This window comes from Anguilla rostrata, chromosome 3 (genome assembly GCF_018555375.3).
Source record: "Anguilla rostrata isolate EN2019 chromosome 3, ASM1855537v3, whole genome shotgun sequence".
Lineage (NCBI taxonomy): Eukaryota > Metazoa > Chordata > Actinopteri > Anguilliformes > Anguillidae > Anguilla > Anguilla rostrata.
Window position 1 is genome coordinate 45386469 of NC_057935.1, and position 22288 is coordinate 45408756.

Below are 22288 nucleotides of genomic sequence, written 5' to 3' on the forward strand. Positions count from 1 at the left end.
TTTTTTTTTTTTGTTTTCAGTTATTATTGACAGCCATAATAAAGCCCTAATAACCCAATAAGCTATACAGAGCATTTTTGGGTGCATGAAAATGGAAGGTCCCTTTCAAGTTGATGGCATCAGGTGCCCTGGTGCTGAATATTAAATGCCCAAATCACCCCCTGTGCCCCCCCGCAGCGCCCGCCCTGGACGTTGACTGGCAGAACAACACCACCTTTGCCTCCTGCAGCACGGACATGTGCATCCACGTGTGCCGGCTGGGCAGCGACCGGCCTCTCAAGACCTTCCAGGGACATACGGTAAACCGCGCGTGGGGTGTGGTACATGTGTTCAAATGGCGTATTTGCATTTATCAGTCTCACGTGAGATATGAGTTTTTTTGTAGTTTTAACTGTGCACTCTGCAAAGGAACGCACACTTCCACCATTTTGATTGTAGTTTAGAGAAATTGTTGTTTGGGAGGTATTTTGTAAGAAGATGCATCTGAAATGCTTTTTTTCCCAGCACTGCCTACTGAGTGCTTTGTTACATACTGAGAGCTTTTAACACACTGCGTCAGTCTGTGTGTGTGAATGTAGTGATGTTGAGTGAATGAGGAGAGTTAGCAGCCCAGTTAGCTTCCATTTATTAAAGCCTATTGAGCTGTGTGATGGCTCCAGTCTTCCTGTCCAGGCACCATCAATTGAACCCCCCTCTCCCCCAGGAAAATATGTGTATCATATCAGAGACCATTAAAACCAAATGTGTATTGACTGAACAGAAAGGACTGTATTTACGTGTGCACATGCTGAAGATGCAAAGAAACTATGCGAGTGATATCTAAAGGTGTAGCAGATAAAGGTGTTGCAGAAATATATGGAGGAAATTAGAACCAAAGGTGCAGTTTCTCATGGAAGTGAGGGGTTGGCAGTCACTGTCATTCTCCTGAACTGAGGCATAGTTATGCCTCAAACACCGTTTCCTGAAAACTCTTTTGAGACATGCTTGCTCACGCTTTGGTGTGCATGCCAGGGCAGTTAGCGACAAGTTTAAGAATGCGTGTCACACACTCGCCCTGTCAGCAACCATGGTAACAACGCCATGTAGCTGGGCGTTCGGTATTATGAAGCAGTTTCCATTCATTAAGCCATTAGCGGCTAGTGAACGTGTAGCTGGGCGTTCAGGAGTGTGCAGTAGTTTCCATTCATAAAGCCATTAGCGGCTAGTGAACGTGCAGCTGCTCTGGTTAGGGCCAGTGGGCCGAGCCCTGATCCGCCTGCCGCTCTTTGCTTTACAGAACGAGGTCAACGCCATCAAGTGGGACCCCTCGGGGATGCTGCTGGCCTCCTGCTCTGATGACATGACCCTAAAGGTGAGACGGACCAAAGATCAGGGGCTACGCTTCGTTTTGAGCGTCGGGGGAGCCCTCGCCCCCGATCCCAATTTTAACCTTTTACTTTCTCCCATTCCTTCACACTAATCGTAATGTCAGACTCTTATAAAATCGTGGTACGGGTGAAACCTCGCTCCATCATTGGCCCATTGTTCAGGGCCTGTCTAAATCCGTCCTGCTGTGCTATTTATAAGCCCATTCCTCCCTCACAAGTGCTTTTGGGGACACGGCTTTACAAACGATTTGGCTTGTTTGGACCGAACGGCCAGGCATCATTGGAGCTGATTATGAACAGATGCGATTAGCCCCGGCCTGCCGGGCTCGCACTTAGCCGCTATAAACCTTCCGGGAGCGGCGCGGCTCAGCGCGATAAACCCTCCCGCTTCATCTTCAAACCCGCTACTCGCACGTAAGCCAGGAGACAGGGAAGCGGTCGAATGCCAGCAGTGCCGCGCGCGTCGCACTTCCTTGAAAGCACCCACTGAGGATCTGAACTGCATCCGTGATGACCTGTCCCTAGCACGCTCATCACTGCTATGATCAACGTGCTTTCCTTGCAGCTAGGCAAGGGTTTCTGGATCTTTCTCTCTCAAGGCCACGTAGGTGCTGAGACTGAAATGTTCGGTCATCGAATGCTTTGTGTCAGTGTGGTGACCTGTGGTTTCTGCTGTTCTGACAGATACCTTGTTTATGTTTTACCCAGATCTGGAGTATGAAGCAGGACTCGTGCGTGCACGACCTCCAGGCTCACAGCAAAGAGATTTACACAATCAAGTGGAGCCCCACCGGGCCTGGCACCAGCAACCCCAACTCCAACATCATGCTCGCCAGGTGAGGACACCGCTGCTGGTGCCCAGGCCACCGGCCCGGTCGTTACCAGAGTCTGACCGTCCTGGGAGAGCCGGCGGTCGGAACCGCAACCGACTCGTCCCGCCCACATCGCTTCGGCTCAGTGGACGGCAGGCGCCGAGCCCTGAACGGAGCTCCGTTAACGCCGACCTCGTTTTCCGGCTTGCTTTCCCCCAGCGCCAGCGCCGCAACAGCGAGTCGAAAAATAAAAGGCGGCCGAGAAGAGCACGAGGGTCGCGCGCCCCGCTAATAATACCGCTCCAATTAAAACGTGTCGATGCGCGCCGTCAGGCGCTCTCGCTGTTAGCGCTCGCGCGGCGCGCCGTGTGTGGTGACAGACGCCTTCGCGCTTCTGCGGTTGCACCAGCGTCACGCTCTTCTGGAGCCCGCTGGATTAACGTCTCTCATGTGATCCCGGCTCACAGGTACATTTTAAAAAAAAATCACCCCGTCGGTCCTCAGTACCGAGCGCAGTAAATCGATCTCTGTATCGATCGAAAGACGGGCCCGGTGTTTGTCAGGAAAGTTTAATTACACCGCTGCGGGAAAAGATGGGTCGAGTGCGTCCTACTTCTGCAAACCTCCCTCTGAGAATCTGTCCGGTTTCCAAACTGGCGTGTCCCTGGTATTTTACGGAGCTAACTCAAAATGTTCTCACAACATTGCTGGAATGTTTTGCCAATGTTATAACGTCGCCTCTACGTGGCAGCCACATTGTGAGAACGTTTTGTGTTAGCCGGGCTGTCACTGCTGCAGTACACATGGTTCCTAAAGGGTAAGGGAAGGTGTGGAGATGTGACTGCCTGTGTTCCTAGACTAACCCCACTCGGGCTCCGAGGTGACAGCCGCTGTGTTCTTTACACCCCCCCCTCCCCCCCTCCTTCCCTCAGCGCCTCCTTTGACTCGACGGTGAGGCTGTGGGACGTGGACAGAGGCGTCTGCATCCACACGCTGACCAAACACCAGGAGCCCGTCTACAGCGTGGCCTTCAGCCCCGACGGGAAGTACCTGGCCAGCGGCTCCTTCGACAAGTGCGTCCACATCTGGAACACCGCGGTAAGAAGGCTCCGCCTCTCCGTTAAAAAAAAAAAATAGAGTAGAATATACTGGTGCTTGACAGCCAGGGCAGTCACATACCAAAGGGATCCTCACCCAGTTGACTTCAAAACTCATCCTGTTAATACAGTGGTGTAGTGCATATTTGCAAATGCACATTTCAAATGTATGTATTTGAAATATTTCCCATTCCTGCCTAAACTGCATAAGAAAGAAGCTTGCAACCATGTTGTTTCCCCTGTATGAAAAGAGGGCCTTTACAGCCTAATGGCTGGGGGTCGTAACAGTGTTAAATGACTAATGCTTGTTTGAGGGGGCAAAACCAGTAGGGCGGTGAATAAAGCCGCTCTCTCAGTGTAAAATGAATGACCCTGTGTTGCCGTGGTTTCAGAGTGGAGCCTTAGTGCACAGCTACAGAGGGACCGGGGGCATCTTCGAGGTGTGCTGGAACAGCACAGGGGACAAAGTGGGGGCCAGTGCATCTGATGGATCGGTAAGCCAAGCAACAGCCAACTCAGTTCTTACTATGCAGCACTGGAGCCAAGCAGAATTAGACAATAATAGTAAAATTTATCGTATTGACTTTCTGCTCCATTGGAGCTAAGCGGATTCTTACAATGTTAATGATAAAGGAGAACTAATAAGTATAGCTTTTGTGAGTCCTGGGAGGAAAGTACATGGGGAAATAAGTTGCATGTGAGTTTTTATTAATTTAGTAAATTATTGAAATTACTTGATCTCTCTTCCCCAGGTCTGTGTTCTGGATCTTCGAAAATAAAGTCTGAGCACGGATTTTGAAGATGGACCGTGGAATGTTTGGCGAAACGCTGTCTGTTGTGCCGGTTTCAAACACTGCTGTTTTGAAATCAAAATCGCACAACAACCAGCAACCAGGTTCCCCTCGGCAACGCAGAAATGGCCACCCACCTGTCGGGGGGGGGGCGGGGGGGGGGTGGGGGTGGGGGCCATGGGGAGCCTGAAAACCCAAACAGAAGGCTGTGCCAAAAAAGAGAAATATACTCCAAATCCAGAAAACCAAAAGGAAGAGAAAGCCCCCTCTGGAAGATGCAGACTTGTGTTGAATTTAACTTTGGTCACGGTCACAGAAGGTCGCGTTCTTTGTCTTTGATGGTCGCTTCCTGTGCGAGAGCCAGGGTTCACCCAGCAGGTCAGCCCGTTTCGGTCACTTTTATAAGCCGGTCAAAGACCAGAGTTATCATCACTTTCTTTACCGGCTTTCCTTGGAATGTCGTCTGGACTTTCGCCGGGGCACCCGAAGAACACAAAATGTGTATTTTCTTTTTTATTTTTATTTTTTCCTTTTCAATCATTTGGAATTGGATGTCTGGAAAGTTGGAAAGACATGGTCATGAGGGTCATTGTGGGAGCTCTGTGTACACCTTCTTTTATTAACATTAAGATCAATGAAGAATCACAACTGCCAAGACTAACTTTTTTTTATTGAAGTTTTAATGAAATGTGTAATTCATATTAAAAAAAAAAAAGAAAAACTTTTTGTGGATATTAGTGCTGACACAAAATGAGTGATTCATAATTATATAATCTCCCTCGTTTGGATGTAAATTTAATGAATGTAAAGATTTGTAAATTAGATGAATATACACATTTATATACTGTGTATATATGTTTATATACAGTGCACAACACACGTGTCATCCTTTAAGGTCTGAAGGCTCTTTGTTTCTCTTAACATTTCCCCAAGCAGACATTTGGCTACACCGTTCTTTATTTTCATTTTTTTAATTTGCCTTTTTTATTTTGTTTAAATGTTTCAAGATTCTGCCAGTTGGTAGTTTGGTAGTTTGTGCCCACTGGATAGTACAGAGGCCACCGCTCAAGTGTGCCGTCATAACAGAGTGGCACTGCAACGCTAGCAGTGTTCACACCAGCCTCAGTCGAAGTGGTTCTCTGCTTCTCTTTGCACCTCGGGCATTGATGGATATGTCCTGCTGCTGTTGGCGTAGGGGGCACTCTGCTTTTTTGGGCGGTTCTGACGGGCCTGACGGCTGCCACTGCCCACCCGTTAGCGCCCCTGCTCCGTGGCAGATCGAGCCCCTTGTGGGTTTAATGGGTTTATTTGGCACACCGCCCTACGTCAGCTCGACCTGCAGAGTGTTACGCGCACACGCCTACTTAAGCAAGGTGCTGTCAGTAAGCTGGGTACCTCCGTTGCGTCCCTTGACACCTCCACATCGGTGCTAAACAAACAAAATAAACGACACGTTGAAAAGACAGGAGAGAAGGGCGGCCGCCTAGCAACCAAAGCTTGATAGAAACGACAGTCCACTTTTGTTTGAGGGTGAACTTGAGACTTGAATTGCAGATGGGAGGCCAGGCCATCTGAAATGTGAGCAAATGTTGTGAGCAGTATTGTTTGGGGTATCACATGCTATCGCTGTGGTCGCCAGTTAATGCGATAGAAAAACCGTTTTACGTCATCAGTCTGTTTATTTATTTTAGATTGGTTCCAGTTTCTGCAGTAATAAAGGGGTGCGAATGAACTGCAAGATTCTATGTGATGGAAAATGGCCTTTGGCGACTTGCTCTCCAGAGGATTTCCTCATTTGAAGTTGTTGACAGCTCTCTTCGCGTCTCAATTATTGCTCACACGCAAGATCGAATTGTTGAGGTGATCAGACTGTCGCAGTCTGTTGTCATGAGTTTTAATGAATTAACCACCAGTGGCTTGGCTTTCTTCAGCTGTGATTGTTCAGGCACAGTCCTCAGCTCTGATTGGCCCAGTGAACAGTGGTTGAATCAATGGCAGCATCCTAATTGGCCGCTTGTGGGCATTGTTATTTAGCCTTTCTCAGCTTTGGATTTATCTGCCAAAATTTGATTGGTTAAGTGGAAGCCCTCATTTATCCTGTCTCAGCTGTGATTGGTCAGTGTTCCACTGCTTCCACGGCCAGGTGCATTCTCTATTTTTCATGACCAATGTGGTGGTTTTAGCTTTAATTTTGTGTATCTGCTTTCTGTTCAGTAGGGTCTGGTAAATGCAGGAGACTGTTAAAGACAACTTTGACAGACTTTTTTTTTTTTTTTTTTTTTAATTCCTATGTACAATTGTTTTGTAAAAGTTCTCTTTTTTTTCCCTAAGCAATTTGAAGTGCACTTTGTGAGATGGGTCTGCTAGTTTTCTCTTCATAATTTTTTTTAAAAAACATTATGTTCAGTTGGTCATCGGTTCAGGATTGTCCATCTGAAAGCTACTGTCTGGTTTCTGCTGTTTTGTGTGTGTGTGTCAGATTGACTAACAGTAAGTACTCTCACTGAGAAACCCAGTGTGGAGCAGGTGCCCTGACACCATCAACCCCCCCAACCACCCCCCCAACCCCAGCCTAGGTCATCACTGTCCAGGACAAAACATTGAAGTCATACTCTAGGTCTCAAATAAATCACTCTATTTTGATATTGGAAAACACCACGCTTGTCTTTCATTTTGTCTGACATTTGCTATTTTTATGGTATTGGATTGCCTGTGCGTGAGTGCCGGTTTGTCTGTGAGGGAATTGGGGGGATTTGGGGGGATGCTGGTAGTGCCACTTAATCAGAAATGCCTGAGGCAGAGTTGGGTATGGGCCCATTTCCAGTTTCGAAGGATCCTGCATTTCTTAGTAATTCAGTTTTGAAACCAATGAAATTTTTCTTTATACCATCTTGATGGTATCAGATGTTTTTCATTTTTATTTTTTATTTGAATTAAAATGACTACTCACAAAGTTGTCTAAAATTTACTGGTAAAATTCCATATATAGCACTGAAAGATGTTTTGCTGCATATACATAATAAAATTACATTTTGTTCAATGGCAAAATATTTTTTAAGAATATTTTTTAAGGAATTTGCCTACCGTCCTTTTACAATGACACGTTTCAGAAGAGCAATACCCCAATATAATTATCTCACTAAACGAACTGAGTGGGAATATTTGAAGGTACAGTAGCACACAGCTTAATCATTCACATTGTGCTGTTTAATATAAAAACATCCACACATTCAAAACAAAATTTCAACTTCACAACATAAACCTTCAAACACGCATGTCTTTGTGTGTATCATTAGCTAATGAAATTACAAAATGGCATCAGTGCATGCCTGAAACTCAGGAATGTGACAAAGCTAAACACTGCTGCTAAATTAATATTTACTTTTTCTTCTGAGCAGATACAAAAGATAATTTCTTTATTCTCAGTTAATTCATAGAACAGCACTGTTTTTTTCTTTCTGTCAGGCCCAACCCACTAACATAAGCATGAACTTTGTTGCTCCATATTTGAATTGTGTGAACTTAAGGCACACTTTTCATTAACAAATCCCGTATGCACAGTTTCTCAGCATAGACGTCTACATGTCTCATCGACTGTCTGGATCGTTAAATTAAGTTATTTTTTTAAGGAAGGTACTGGCACATTAAATGCACCGTTTACACTTGTGTAATAAATGAAGAGGAAAAAGAAACCTTAGTTGGCCCTGACACTTGGTACTAGATACAAGACAAGGAGGAAAAGTAAAAAAGTAAAGCAGAAAAAAGCTAAAACTACTTTTTGCATTGAAAGTCTTGTATATGTCAGTGGGTTTTTTAAAAACACTTGTTCAAGATGTTGGCCTTCAGTGATTGATCACAAGGATGGATCTGTGCCCAATCTTGCTCTCCAGAGGTAGAAGGGCTGGCCAGCTCTCAGCTAGAGTTCCACGCATAACCTTGAGCACAGCTTTCACAGGCCGGAGTAGCGCAGAGAGAGCCGAGTCTGGCAGTCGCTGCTGTTCCTCTCCCCAGCTACTGCTGTGTGGAGTTCTCCCACGACTCTCCCACGTCTGCGTCTACATCCTCATAGTCTCGCAGCTCACTGGAAATGTGGATTTCAATTGTACTAGACTCTGAACCTAGCAAGACAAAATGAGGGAAATGACTCCATTTAGTCAGGTATATCATTTTCCATTAATCGGGTGATCTACATGATGTTTAGTTGTTGATCTGCTAACGTACACAAATGATTTGCCTAATGTATGTTTTTTTTCATAAGGAGTGAAAATACACTGAATGCTAATGAAAGGAGGAATGTCTAGTTGATTTAACTCAATGATCTATAGAAATGTGCATCTCAACTGACCTTGATAAGTCTTAAGTGTTCCTTATGCAGATTTGTCTACTTATCCCAACACTGGTGATTATATTAGTATGAGCATATAGTAAGGCTGATTGTACCAGAAATATCTGTGAAAATGCACTTCTTGCGTAAAATTTTAATGTGGAATGACAAGGTATGTTCTATGGACAGTTGCAGAATAAAATCCTTCCTGTATTCTCTCAAAACAAAAATACATTGGTCTCGATATGTTTAATGCTTAAATTTAAAATAATATTCACACTTTTCTGTTCATATTCATGTTTTTATTACTGCTCAATTCACAAGTTTAACAAATAAAGTCATAAAAATTCAAACTGCAATGCATAAAAATAATGGGTGACCCAAACATTTGCTGAGGTTTGCATTACACAATTCATCCTGCTACCAGACAGTATTGCAACATATCAGCAGTGCAGTAAACATCACGATAAGACTGGAGTCCAGGGATGTTTTGATAATATACATCTGACAGAATAGCCATTGGTCGTTGTAATGACTCATTGTTTGTAGAATTTTGCCGCTGAATTCCAGCAGATATGCAGGCCTTTATTCATTTCCCATTCCGCAGTAAGGTACAGTTTAATATGCTACTGCTACAGCGTAACTGCAGTCCCGCTGTTGTATTCGTATTTTCCCCTTTGTCATGTTTATGCTTTTGCTTTTCCCCATATAATGCTAATAAGCTTTTAACCTTGCCCAGGGAAGCTGCTTCAGGCTATTTCCCAGACCTGAGCCAACTAATTATTTTTGAAGTACTTTAACCTTTTAGACACCAGCAAACCTTCTGCCTGTTACTGACCATTTTAAATGAGTCAGAGTCTGTTTTTGGCAATATTCACCACAAAATGTAGATTATTATTATGTGCTTTGTTTAGAATGTTTGTTGAAAACTTCCAGGGATTTGCGGAGTGTTTTCCACTTTAGCTAGGATATAAAGTGTTTACGTATTTTGAATATTTATTTCAGCTCTGCCTTTGACTATTGATCAAAATTCTGTTTGCAAGAGGTTCACAGGTTCACAGTCACCTAAGTGAACAACTCCGCCACTAAAAGTATAAGGGTTATTCAGGTTGAATTTTCTTTTTTTTTTTCATACCATCGCAGTTATCCAATATGCTGTATCCTAAATTCAGCAGTATATCTTTGCTTAGTTGAAGCCCTTTCCAAGCAGACTTGGCAGCAGATGCACACTTACTGAAACAAGCTGGTCTAAGGTCATTGCTGTACAGAGTAAAGGTAGTGTTTGCCCTGGGCAGAAAACCTGCAAGCGTATAGTCTCAATGCCAGATCATTAATGGCCATCAATCACAGTAACAATAAATATCCAGAGTTTGATGAAGAGTGTAGTTTATAAGAGCAGGTGCTGGAATCCCCGACCCCACATCCCAGATCAAGAAGACCTGCTGCCGTGCTGGTTGCTGCTTGGGTGTCACCAGCCCTGATACACCGGAGAGCTGTTACCTTCCGAAAGCACGCTGATGGCGTCGGAGGGCTGCTGACCGTTGGCGGCCATGTTCTTCTTGGCCTCCTGGACGTGGCTCTGGAAGTGGAGGGTGGAACCCACGACGGGGTTGTAGCTGCCCGTGGCGGCAGCCGAGGTGGAGGCGGAGTCCCAGGCCAGCTCGCGTTGCGGCCGGAAGCTCAGGTCTACATCGAAGCCTGTCCAGCCGTGGAAAGCCAAGGTATTCAAGAACCCCTGCATGGGGTTGAGGATGCCCTGGAAAAGCCCAGAGGTGAGTAAGATTAACTATTAGAAGCTATGTTCTCATAAGTCTGGATTTTTATTTTTAGAAAGTGTACAAAGAGGTTAAATGCAAACCTCATAAATTCCAGTTAAAACGATGATCCCAATGAAGGTAGCACTGCTGATGATTCACTGTTATATTGTTCAAAATGGTAACTGACTTTGTATATTGACCAAATTTCACAGTCAAAAGAACTAAGGGGACTGCTGTTGGCTCATCCTGTTAAGGCACTGCTCTTATGCATGGGTAGACCCCATGGCCTGAATCTAGACCGTGCTGGTGCTTAGTGTGGTCGGCAACCCTGCAGTGCGATGCACAATTGGATCTAGCATCACCCAGGGGTGGGGTTTCAGGCACACGCACCAGCAACCCCTGCTGGTTGATCAGGCACCTAGAAGTCTAGCTCTTTTTCCAGTTCTTGTCTGTGCAAGCTCAACTTGCAAACTGTGTTGTGATAAGAAACGGTGGATCATATTGCGTGCTTTAGAGAAGAGCATATGGTTGTCTGTGTTCTCCTAAGTTGATAGTGGAGGTAGTGGCTATGAGTTACAATGCAGCAGGGCATTGGGAAGAAAATTGAGCAAAAGCATTTAAAAAAATAATTGATCTAATTATTCAATGAGCATATTTGAGCCAAAAGCACTTCAGGACCCTCAGGGAATGTACTGAATTAACTCATAGATCCTCTGGCTGAAAGACCCAAAGTCGTACAGAGAAAACCTGCAACTTTTAGAAACCATCCAAGGGATAACTGCTTTCCCCCTCAGTCTGTTTAACATTATAATTCAATGCTGGTGTCTAGTTTAACTCTTGTGCTCGATTTGGTTGAAGTTAGTGTAAAATGGTCTCAGCTGTGTCTGCGACACTTCTAGCTGGTCATTTCTGGTTTGTGACTGGTCAAAGCTGTTCAAAGCTGGTTAAGTAAGCTGGTGGTCAATTGGTGGACAAGCCGACTAGATAGTATGGTCAGCTGGCGAACGCCTGGTTGACCAGCTAAAAAAGCCTTGACCAGTTTAGATTGGTTTAAACTGGAATTTTCCGCCAGATGACACTTTTGAGTGATGTATTCCAAAACCATCAAACCAGCTGGTGTAAGGTGCTAATAAATTAACAAAGCTCAAGGGTTAAATGGCCATTGGGGTTTATAAGAACTTAACATTTTGCCACAAAACTCAGCCTGTTCATATGTGCCCACTATGAAAGAAGAATTATCACTGAATTGGAATTCAACTGCAAGAGCCTAGCAGTATATTTTCCCCTGCTGTTTGTACAAATCCATGAAAAAAAATCAGGAGCTGAAGCTGGTGGACTGCGGAGTGAAAAGAAGCAGCAATTTGGCTATAAAGAACACTGCAGTAATCTGACAGGCTAACAATCACAGAATAACAGAGAATCTTAAAAAAAAAAAAAGGCAATAAAATGTGTTCTAAAAAAGACACTGTTGAATAATTCATGGTGTTGGTCAACAGCGTGGAACTGTGTCTCGCTGTGTTTTGAAAGCGAAGGTGTCAGATGTAACGACACATCTCGGCGTGAGTCAGATGCTGACGGCGGCAGCCCTCACCATAATGAACCAGGTGATGAGAGTGGCGTTGCGCACATTCTTCAGGTGACCAGCTTTGATGTCCGCCTGCATCTCCAGGTAGAACAGCAGGCTCTCGTTGATGATGTTGGGCAACCAGCTGGGAAGAAAAGGGACATGTTGTGTCAATGCTATCTCTCTCCGCAGCCCTGAAACTGAGTGGGAAGTTGCAGGTACATTTAGACGTACTGTATGGCGACTTTCTTTTATTTACGAGCATCACTCAGCAGTGATGGCTTCCAGGGAGAATCTTTTTCTTTGGTTGATGCAATCAAATGTGCTAATTGGTTAATGATGACAGGTGACCGGTGGCAGGTATTATAAACGCATCCGTTTATATAATAGACAGCTTTATATAATGAGACACAGATTGTGTATGTAGTGAGGTGCTGGCAGATACTCAACTCAGCAGAATGCTGCAAACTCACCAGATCATGAAAACGAGCATGATTTTGAAGAATCGTATTTTAATCTCAGTTCCCAGGCGTCTCTCATTCTCGGTGTAGATTCCTTGCCGGCCCTTCAGCAGTGAAGTCACTGTATTACAAGTGTAAAATAGTAATATAATATAATATAATTCTGTAGCTTATGAACAGGACACTTTTAATAATTTTTCTATAGCCATTGCCCAATTAATGGGGTGTTGAGCTGTCAAAACAGCATTATTACCTTGGTGTTATTAACTACAAAACTAAATGTAGAAATGTTCTTTGATTTCACTTTAACCTATTGCCTTTGTTTTAATTAATAATGTATTTTGTGTAGCACCTTGAGCTGCACTGTTGGGGAAAATGCTACACAAAGATATTATAAAAAGCCATGTTTTCTGTTGCAGGCTCACAGCAAGAGAATTGGTTTAGAAATGTCTGTGTGTCATGAATGACACATAGGCAAACAGTGTATCACGAACAGGATTTGTGATAAGATTGCACCTCGGCGTACAAATGAATTGTAATTAATGTAGGATGTAATGAAGGGGGCGGAGGCAGCCCATTTTTTTGCTGGAGGGGTGATACCTCGCGGTCAGATCTTTGGATGGCGTGGGGTGAGACTCACCTGCGGACACAGTGCGGGCGAAGAGAATGGGGTTGACGATGATGACCAGCAGCAAGGGGGCGTAGGTGGTGATGTAATGCGGTACGGCGTGCTGCAGGCCATTCTCACAGCTGCAACGAGAACCAAAGCTGTGAGTTGCCCTGGCAACATCGGTCACGTCACGTCACTTTAGAAAAAGCGCAAAAAAGTAGCAAGAGACACACTTTAGCCCAGCAGTTGTAATGAGGAATACATTTGTGTTCAATCAAAAAAAAAAGAATCCATGCCTGAGTAACTACTTTTTGAGGTATTTATTACATTTGCTGTACATGACAGGACTGGCCCCAAATAAATGTTTTGTTCTATTCAGCTTCATTCCTCAGGTTAATCTTCTATGAAGTCAGCTGGTTAAGGATTCCTTTTAGGCAATGCCATTCCGCTTGGGTCACAAATTACAGCCTGCTGGGGTTGGGGGCACTTTAATACCCAGATCCAATACTCCAAGGTCACATGTTTGTTGTGTAAATGGATTCATATATTTGGTAATGAGGCCCACAGAATCTTCCATATAAGGCCTACTTCAACAGCGTAGCATACCTTTTTTCTGAAAATAGTTCCTTAAAAAATTTTTTTTAGAATACAGTTTTTTAAAAAAAGTTCAGGTCATTTACCATTTTTTTCTTCAAAGAACAGCCCAAGATAGCCTTCTGAGATTGAACTCTTAACTGAAATCGAAAAAATGTATCCACAAAATGACCTCATTGAAGTGGTTTGACCTAGTAATGACAGTGCTGCTTCAGTGGTTCAAGTCAATGTGAACCAATCAAATGGTTTTCTCTCCAGAGAAAAAAAAAAACTTGCATCACAAGTTCCAAAAAAGATTCCATACAAATGACGCATGAGCATAAACTGGCAGATAGGAGATACTTCTGTGTTGTTCCACTACCTTGAAATTGAGGGGTAGTACAGCATGGCCACACCTTCAACGCACAGCAGTACCGCCAGGCCCCATGTGATCATGTGATACAACACAATAGTGCTGGAAGGGAAGCCACATACAGACAAACCATACACACATACACGCCGGTCACATGGCAGTCCCTGCATATTCATTGTACAAGGCAAACACTATATACTACTGTTCTCAATTTTTAGAAAAATGATTTAACCTGCATGAAAATCCTAGAAGATACCAGTATCGATATCACAGAAGATGCCTCGAAATATAAAGCATTCAGACCAAAATCTTTGCAGTACTGGACTAGAAAAAACCTGTTTTAGTATTTTGATAAGTAAAAACAATTACATGAGCAAATTCTAAGAGCAGGCCCACTGGTATTAGCAGCACTCTCACAATGCTTTTTGGTTGGGTAGCATTTTTCTCCATCAGAGAAATAATGCACATAAATATTGCATTTTGTTTATATTGCGTTTTATTGCAAGAGAAACTGGTTCATGGATAACGTGTTAAACCGAGAGGGCATAAAAATACCTCAAACCGGCAGATCTTTTCACCACGAGGTAGACGTCTACCGCATAGCAAAAGGTCCACCAGAAGGAGGCACTAAAGAAAAGCTGGATCCACATCTGAAAAAAAAAGAAAAGAAAATGAAGACGTAAAACTTTTTGATAGATGATTTTTATCATTTCCATCTGCAGACAGTGTTACTCATAGGCAGGACTGAGTTAACTGTGACTTAGTATGTACTTCCTGTGCTTGGGGCCTGAGGAGGAAGTGGAAGGGTTGGGGTTGGGGAACCACATACATACCGCGCTGCCCACGCAGAACACCTCTGGCCACACATCAGTGCTGGAGGCATCAGAGATCCCACTAATGAGGTCAGGCAGGCCCAGCCAGATGGATGACCTCACAATTATACCTGGATGAAAAAATTGAGAAGAAAAAAATCTGGATATAGAGCATAACAGCAACCCTGTTCTAGGGTTGTTAGACTCCAGTCCTCGAGTGCCACACTAGTGTTTGATGTGTTTCAGTGCCAGTGTTTCTACTGATTGGCTAGAGAGACCACAGGCTCTGTTTCCAAGACCTAAATTGGCTGCTGACTGAAATAGAACCACAGTGGCTCCATTACATTGTGGCCTTCCTGGCCCTAATTTTGACACCATGATCTAAACATACGGTTATATGTTTAATTAATTCTTTATCAATTTTCTTCAGATAAGCAATTTCATTTAGTCTACTTTTGCCATGCCGTATTTTCGTTACTTTACACTGTTTGTATTCGTACCACACAGAACCACCTTGAAAACCAGCTGTTTTCTCAAGAGGTTTAACCATGAACCAAATTTGTAAATATATTTAAAAGTGTCAGATAATCCCTTTAATATACTACCATGTATTATAAAAACATACAAAATATACTCTAATACAATACTGAAAAATGAATCAAAACATGAAGGCCCTCAAAAAGATATTTACCAATATATTATTTTTTTCTAAATAATATATTATTTTGGTTATACATATCCTACTGAGACAAAGAGACATTTGCCTTATTTTACAAAATATTTCTATGTTAGACATTTATCAGTACAAATGACAATATATACTGCACATTCCATTTTACAGTTTTTTTCACAAGTAAGTGTTGTCCTTGTATCAATGGTATGTGTCATTAAATATATTGAATGAATATATTATCAGAACAGAATTATCATAAAAAGATAACCTAAGGATAACAGTATATTGGATCTCCATATATGTGAAAATATATTTCTGCTGTTGCGCAAGTGAAGCACTTAGTGAATCTCAAACATAACCATAGTGTGGAAAAATCCAACATTGGGGTAACAGGGCAGCTGGAGGCTTCAAACGGAACTAACTTAGTGTATGCTGCCTTTGTGAGTCTTAAGCAGACATTTCAGAAGGCCTCAGGTCATGTGACCCAAAATACTTTCTACGGTAGAGATTTCCAAAGGGTTCAGGATTTGTATGATACTTGTGATCAAGGCACATATTTACAGACAGTAATTAAACTGAAGGTGCAAACATAATGAAGAGGTACGTGAGTTGAAACCTTGGGCTGAAGAGGGTCTGGTTCCAAGTGTACGTCAGAAACCTCTGATCTGTAGTATGTAATAATTGCTCACATATGTATGTTAACAGAAGATGGACATGTGGCAAGAAGCAAATATGATTTCAGAAAGACAGTTTGGTTCATAATGATTAAAGTATTTTGGGTCATTCTGTTTAAAATCAATTGCCAATTATCATGACCATTTTTTTCTTTACTCTTTAATGGATACCAATACTCTTTTAGGGCACAATTATTTAAAGCCTGACTGTTACCCACTGCCTCGTATAGAGGACTGTTTAGATTAGGTAGGGAACACAAAGTTTGTGACAAAATTGGATCTGTTGAAAGGTTATTGGCAGGTACCATTAACACAAAGAGCTAGGGAGATCTCTGCGTTTATTACACCAGGCGGACTGTTCTCTTACTCTGTCATGCCCTTTGGGTTGCGTAACGCTCCTGCAACTTTTCAACGACTTATGAACAAAGTCCTGTCTGGTCTACCAGGGTGTGCAGCCTATTTAGATGATGTGGTTCTGTACAGTGACACCTGGAAGTCTCATGCCCAGCATCTTGAAGCCGTATTGGACAGGCTGGTTGAGGCTAGATTGATTGTCAATTTGGCAAAATGCGAGTTTGCCAAGGCGACAGTGCCATACCTTGGCAGAGTGGTAGGTCAGGGGGAAATTCTGCCGGTAAGTGCCAAGGTTGAGTCGGTTGAAATGTACCCTGTGCCCACAACAAAGAAAGAGCTTAAGCATTTTTTAGGTTTGGTAGGCTATCACCGCAGTTTTTGTCGTAATTTTTCCACCGTGGTCAACCCACTATCAAACCTATTAAACAAGAAAGCAGTCTTTGTCTGGTCCCTGAGGTGTCAAGCTTCTTTTGATGCCGTAAATAAACTTGCTTTGCTGTGCTCCTGTCTTGGCAGCTCCTAATTTTGAAAAACCTTTTGAGATCCAGGTGGATGCCAGTGGAGTGGGTGCAGGAGCTGTTTTGCTGCAGGAGGGGGAAGAGGGTATAAACCATCCGGTATGCTTCTTCTCAAGTGAGTTCAATCATCGCCAATTGAACTATTCAGTCGTGGAAAAGGAGACACTGGCGTTGATCTGGGCCCTACAGTTTTTTGAAGTATATGTGGGGGCAGGGTCAACACCAGTCACAATATACACTGATCACAATCCCCTGACTTTCTTCTCTAGTATGCAGAACAGCAATCAGCAGTTGATGTGCTGGTTGTTGTTCTTGCAGCCATACAAGCTGAACATCCACATAAAGGGCTAGGACAACGTGATGGCTGATGCGTTGTCTCGAGCAGTGTGGTAGTGCCCACGGCGACCCTAGTGGGTCTTTGTTTTATGGGGGGGGGGTGTGAAGGCCCTGGCCGTCTGCCCTCCCTGTTTGTCTAGAACTTCCTGTTTGTAACTCCCTGTTCTGTCTCTTTAAGGTCTTGTGCCGTAGGAGCCAGTTTGAGCGACTGGCTCCGCCCTTGATTAGCTGTACCTATGGGGGAGAAGGCATAAAAGGCCTGCTTGTAGCTGACTAGGCCCTCTCCCGATTCTCTGGCCAGCTGGTGCCTGGGCACCTCCATTTTGTTTGGTTTTTCTTTGTTTGTTGCACCCTTCAACACCTACACACATCATACTGTTTTCATTGCATCCACCCATGCATACGCTTCCTGATTACTGATTCCACACTCCATTTCTTGATTTTTCATTTAGTTTCATAAACTTTTGTTAAGAAAGCTGTTGCTACAGTGTGGACCTCCCCTTCTTTGTTATGGCCTAACCAAGCATAACATCTGTGTGTAAAACTTAACAAGATTTACAGAACGTATAGCAATTGGCGATATGTTTGGTAATATTAGAAATACCTTTAAATGGAAGAATTGTGGAAAATACCAAAATTCATTCGAGTCATTTTTATCAATGCCTTTTTATTCTTACACTGTATCATTTGTTTTTCAGCTGCTGAAATTTAGTCATTTGCAGGAGTTGGAAAAAAAACTCTCATACTGAATCAAAGGCTTTATTCTATCCGAGGTTTACGCCTTATTTATTAATGCTAGTTGTTAAATAACTACTAGGATATGTTTCTGAATTAAAAAAAAAAAAAAAAAACTAGGGAATTAAAATTTGATTACTGAAAAATGTTTATAATTACTTTTTTTTTAATTTAAAATTTCTGGATTACTATTGCTCAATTGAGAAATAAAAAGTTGTATACTTTATCAAAGTTAATACTGAATATTATAATTCAGTTTATTAATATTTTTTCCAAAAGGGGTTAGTGAATACACATTGTTCTTCAGTAAGGAAGTCATTATTAATACCGAAGAAATATTTGAGTTTGCTGTGGAAAGCATGATCCAGTTATTAGAATAAACTCTAAATATAAGATCTTGGAATCAACACAGTAATTTGAAAATCGCATTACCCAAAAGCCACACCAGAAAGTTTATTTTTAGCATGTTGGGGATATGACATTATAATGCCACATCGCTTTGTTGATTCCATTAGCTGGTACAGATGTCTTCGGTATGCTATATGTGTTGCAGCAACACAGCCAGTTATAAAGATTACTGCATGGGTGACTAGATATAGCCATGTTTACTTTCACAGGAAGTGGACCATCATATGAGGTCACGTCCTCCTTATCTTTATACACTCTCAGGTCATCATGATCTTAAAGAAGACTTGCCTGAATCTGAGGTGTCACTGCCTGTATTGCAAATGCTTAATGAGCTATCTCTGAAACATACAATAACCTGGCCCTAAAAGGTCAAAGCTGTCACATCAATGTGTTACATCAACAGTGAAGTTTACTTCTTTATTGAAACATCAACATCATCCATGCCCTACATTTCTGCCATTGAAGCCTAATAGTCACTCACACCTCCAAACACCACAGCTTGTTTGCTAACTACACAGCAACATATTCCGCATTACACCAATTCTGATATCTGAGAATATATTTTACTTTGACAAAGTACATGTGATCCCCTGGACTCCATACTCCATATAAATGAAGTCAAGTTAACACTGAGCATATTATGTACATTATTTATGGACATTAAAATATTTTCCCCTCATGTTTTGTGGCCTATATTATAATTTATGAATAGACAATAAGGTCAATACCAAATAAGTAAACGAATGCTTTTGTGTACATTCATGTTAGATACTGCCATAACAAAAATTATTGTATGTCTTGTCAAAACACGCTAGCGTTTTTTTTTTTTTTTTTTTTACAAATATAAAATATATTATGATGCTGTAGCTGAAAACAGTGCGGCTTTCACAAATGTAATGTTTTTGTGAACACCTCGATGCTAATATGTTCATATCGTGCAACATGCCATTGTCCAACATGTCCTTTCTGAGGACAAAGCTGTAGCACTACCATAAAGGCCTGAGTTCGGCTCATCTTTAAAACCTTTTAAACAATACTAATACTAATATACACTAGGTGTTCAAATCAAGCTCATAATAAAATGGGAATGACTCAAAAATGTTTAAAACAGAAGCTTGAGGGTTTGCGGTACATCCTGAGCAAGATAATGTGCCTTCACCATGCCCTACCTGCACACCCAAGGATATCGCACACGCTGATGATGAACAGTATTCTCGAAGACGAGGCCGGTTTGGGGAGCGGATATTGTCCAAGGCGCCTGTAGCTCCTCCGTTTGGGCAACATCTGTAGGATGGAGAAAACGAGGCTAACGCCTGCGCTACCGATGCAGATGCCGCTGAAAAACAATGGCTGGAAATTAATGACGAATTCCGTGGACGCGTCTCTGTTGGGGCAACAGAAAGTTTCGAGCCTGGGAGATGCCATTGTGAGTCGCTATCGGAGTTCGGTGTCCGCAGTAAAAGGAAATCCATTCATTTAGTCCATGGCCTCAGCTCCGAGAGAAATCACGAGATGAATCATCATGTGCTTCTTTTTAATCCCCCCCAGGCTGAGCCCAACTGCCTCTCCAGGAATGTGAATGAGAAATCCAAGTCAAAAGCCAATTTTCGGCTATTCAGTATTTTAAAGAACAATTTTATTCGTTATTGAAATGGCATACGCCTGTATGTGCAGTTATTTATTCGTATGACTCATTGATAACCGCTGAATGAGGCCTAACCATCAATGGAAGTGGAAACTCAAAAACTCTTTTACATTTTCTGAATTACTTGTCTGCCTTTGTTTCTATTGTATGCAGTGGGCATTAATCTTTTTTTACACTTCAGACAGACTTTTTTTTTTTTATTGTGTTCAGGTCTGTTGTGATCTCCATTAGTGACTCAGCCCTTCACTTCTTTGAAAAATGCTTACAGAACGTAACCCCTCTTAATGGTCTCACAACACATTCATAACTGTCATATTTCAATGCTGGTGCATTAATCAAAACACAGCATTTCTATTCAAGTAAAAATAATCAAAATGGCAGAAATATGCCACGCGGAACATTTTCATATCATTTACTGCCATCTGGTGGTGACATGGAATATTACAGTGTATGTCCTGGAATAGATTCCTTAAAAGCGCGCGAACGCACACGCACACACTTTCAGCAGTAACACATACTACTGGTGTGGTATGGTTGATTAATAATTATATGTTTTATGCTTTCTGTATCTAGTCTATAATATATCAAGCTCTCCAAGTCTGTTACAAGGTTTGAAGAGAGGTTGAGTAGCCTTGAGAGAGGACAAGTGTAAAGGGAATTGACATCACTCATTTAGCATTTTGATTTTTTTAAATTAAATGCAAAACAAAAAGCCTTAATGCCAGAAATGTGCAAACAAGTTGTCTATTGGAATAGAAATATCTCACAGCATAGCATTTTTAAATGTAACGACATTATAATGGTGAGTGAAATAACTGTATTCTGATAAAACACAAAAGGCACGATTTTATGTATTAAATATGTTTTATCCATTACTTTGCAATAGATATTGGATACAGCAATGCAAACACATTTACTTGACACTTTAACACACATGCTGCTTAGAAACTACAGGTGGAAATTAGTTGCTCAGCTATATATAAGACTTATGATGTGTTGATTATTGCATGCTATCCCTGTCATCTAAATACTAGACATGAATTAATTAGATAGACATTTCAACAGATTTCCCGTTGTTTTGAGTGTAATTCTACACATTGAATAAGCGCTCACACATTTCAACAAATGAATAAAAGAAACCTCCTATCATGGAAGAGAAATTATGCAATGCTAATTTTCCCTGTCTTCCTTTTTGCATCAGTTTTTAATGCTGCTATCGTGTACATTTGTAAGTGTGATGTGATGTAACAGATAGGGGGCTGGGAGGGGCACCTCCATTACACCGTTGTGCAAGACACTCTAATTGAACTGCTTCACTAAATATCCGGCTGCATTAATGGGCTGTATGTTTTAAAATACGACATTAGCCCGACTATGCTGGATAATTGCATCTGTATTGGCCTAAATGTGAATGTAAATGTAAAGAAGGTACTCTTAGTGGAACTAAGCACAGCTCCTCAGAAAAAGCCTTCCCCCACATGGAGCCCCCACATATCACTATGAGCATGACTGGCATAGCATGATTGTGTGCCCCTGTCAGTGTTTACTGTTATGTGAATGGCATGGGCAAAACTGTCACAGTCACTGAGTGTTTGTCATTGCTATGGAAACAAATCCAGCATCAGAAGCACTTACTATGGAATATGATTTTACTGCCCATTCAAAAATGGTTTGAAAGTTGCATTCACTGAGGACATTTATAAAACATTTTATTGAAAAAATTAGCTTCTTTATTTTAGTATGTTAAAAAAAGACATTTTGGCAAGTACTTGGACATTATTAAATTAAGATCACGACCACATGGGGGCGTTATAGCATTTCTCATAGCTGGTTAAATCCTGCACTAAGTGTTAACAAATGAGTCAAACATTTCAGCGAGTTTTAACTCCGCAGAGACGTTTAGGCAAGTTGATCCTAGGTCAGATATTTTCATCAGTTCTGTTGTCGGCAATGCTGTCTCATGTCTGATTTCCCCACTGAAACTACTGAATTTGACAGGACTGTTTGTATTAAGATAAAGCAGAGGAAACAAAATTGTAACACTTGTCGTAATTATTAAGCGTTTCTGTACAGATTGATGCTGTTACTTTTAATTGAACACTGCATTTCTGGGTTGAGGCTTCATTGCTGGAGCTACGAACCCTGAGGTTTGCTGTGTGTTTTGACTAAGCTGTCGGTTTTATGGATCTGTAGCATTGGCTCCTCAGGGATGCAAACAATGTGTATTAAATCCTCCTCACAGCCTCTCTTCCTATTCTCTTGTGTAACATACCCTTTGGTAACTAGCTGTCAAGTCTGCTCAGACTTGATGTTGACTTATATTGGCACATAACACAACAGGTGCAGATCTTAAACAGTTTAAAAGCTACAAACTCAAAGGTATGATGCGAAGGCCATAAGGCTC

The 22288-nt window shown here is 42.1% G+C and overlaps 2 protein-coding genes across 3 annotated transcripts in view; one reads left to right on the top strand and one right to left on the bottom strand.

The window, feature by feature from the left end:
* The window catches only part of LOC135250981 (F-box-like/WD repeat-containing protein TBL1X), a 43812-nt gene extending 37090 nt beyond the window's left edge, over positions 1-6722 (top strand). For both annotated transcript variants that reach the window (XM_064327881.1, XM_064327880.1), the window contains exons 10-15: positions 178-299; positions 1277-1351; positions 2076-2203; positions 3112-3277; positions 3669-3770; positions 4029-6722. In XM_064327881.1, the coding sequence (XP_064183951.1) occupies positions 178-299; positions 1277-1351; positions 2076-2203; positions 3112-3277; positions 3669-3770; positions 4029-4055 (620 nt within the window). In that variant the 3' untranslated portion in view covers positions 4056-6722. The remainder of the gene's footprint in view (positions 1-177; positions 300-1276; positions 1352-2075; positions 2204-3111; positions 3278-3668; positions 3771-4028) is intronic.
* A 322-nt stretch (positions 6723-7044) lies between these two features.
* On the bottom strand, positions 7045-19739 carry gpr143 (G protein-coupled receptor 143). Its single transcript, XM_064327883.1, has 9 exons — positions 19409-19739; positions 14563-14672; positions 14285-14379; positions 13739-13831; positions 12814-12923; positions 12186-12294; positions 11740-11857; positions 9892-10147; positions 7045-8185 (listed from the first exon to the last, which is right to left on the bottom strand). Exons 1-9 carry the CDS (start codon positions 19662-19664, stop codon positions 8079-8081), a joined length of 1254 nt encoding a protein of 417 aa, XP_064183953.1. The 5' UTR covers positions 19665-19739; the 3' UTR covers positions 7045-8078.
* Positions 19740-22288: the final 2549 nt, after the last annotated feature.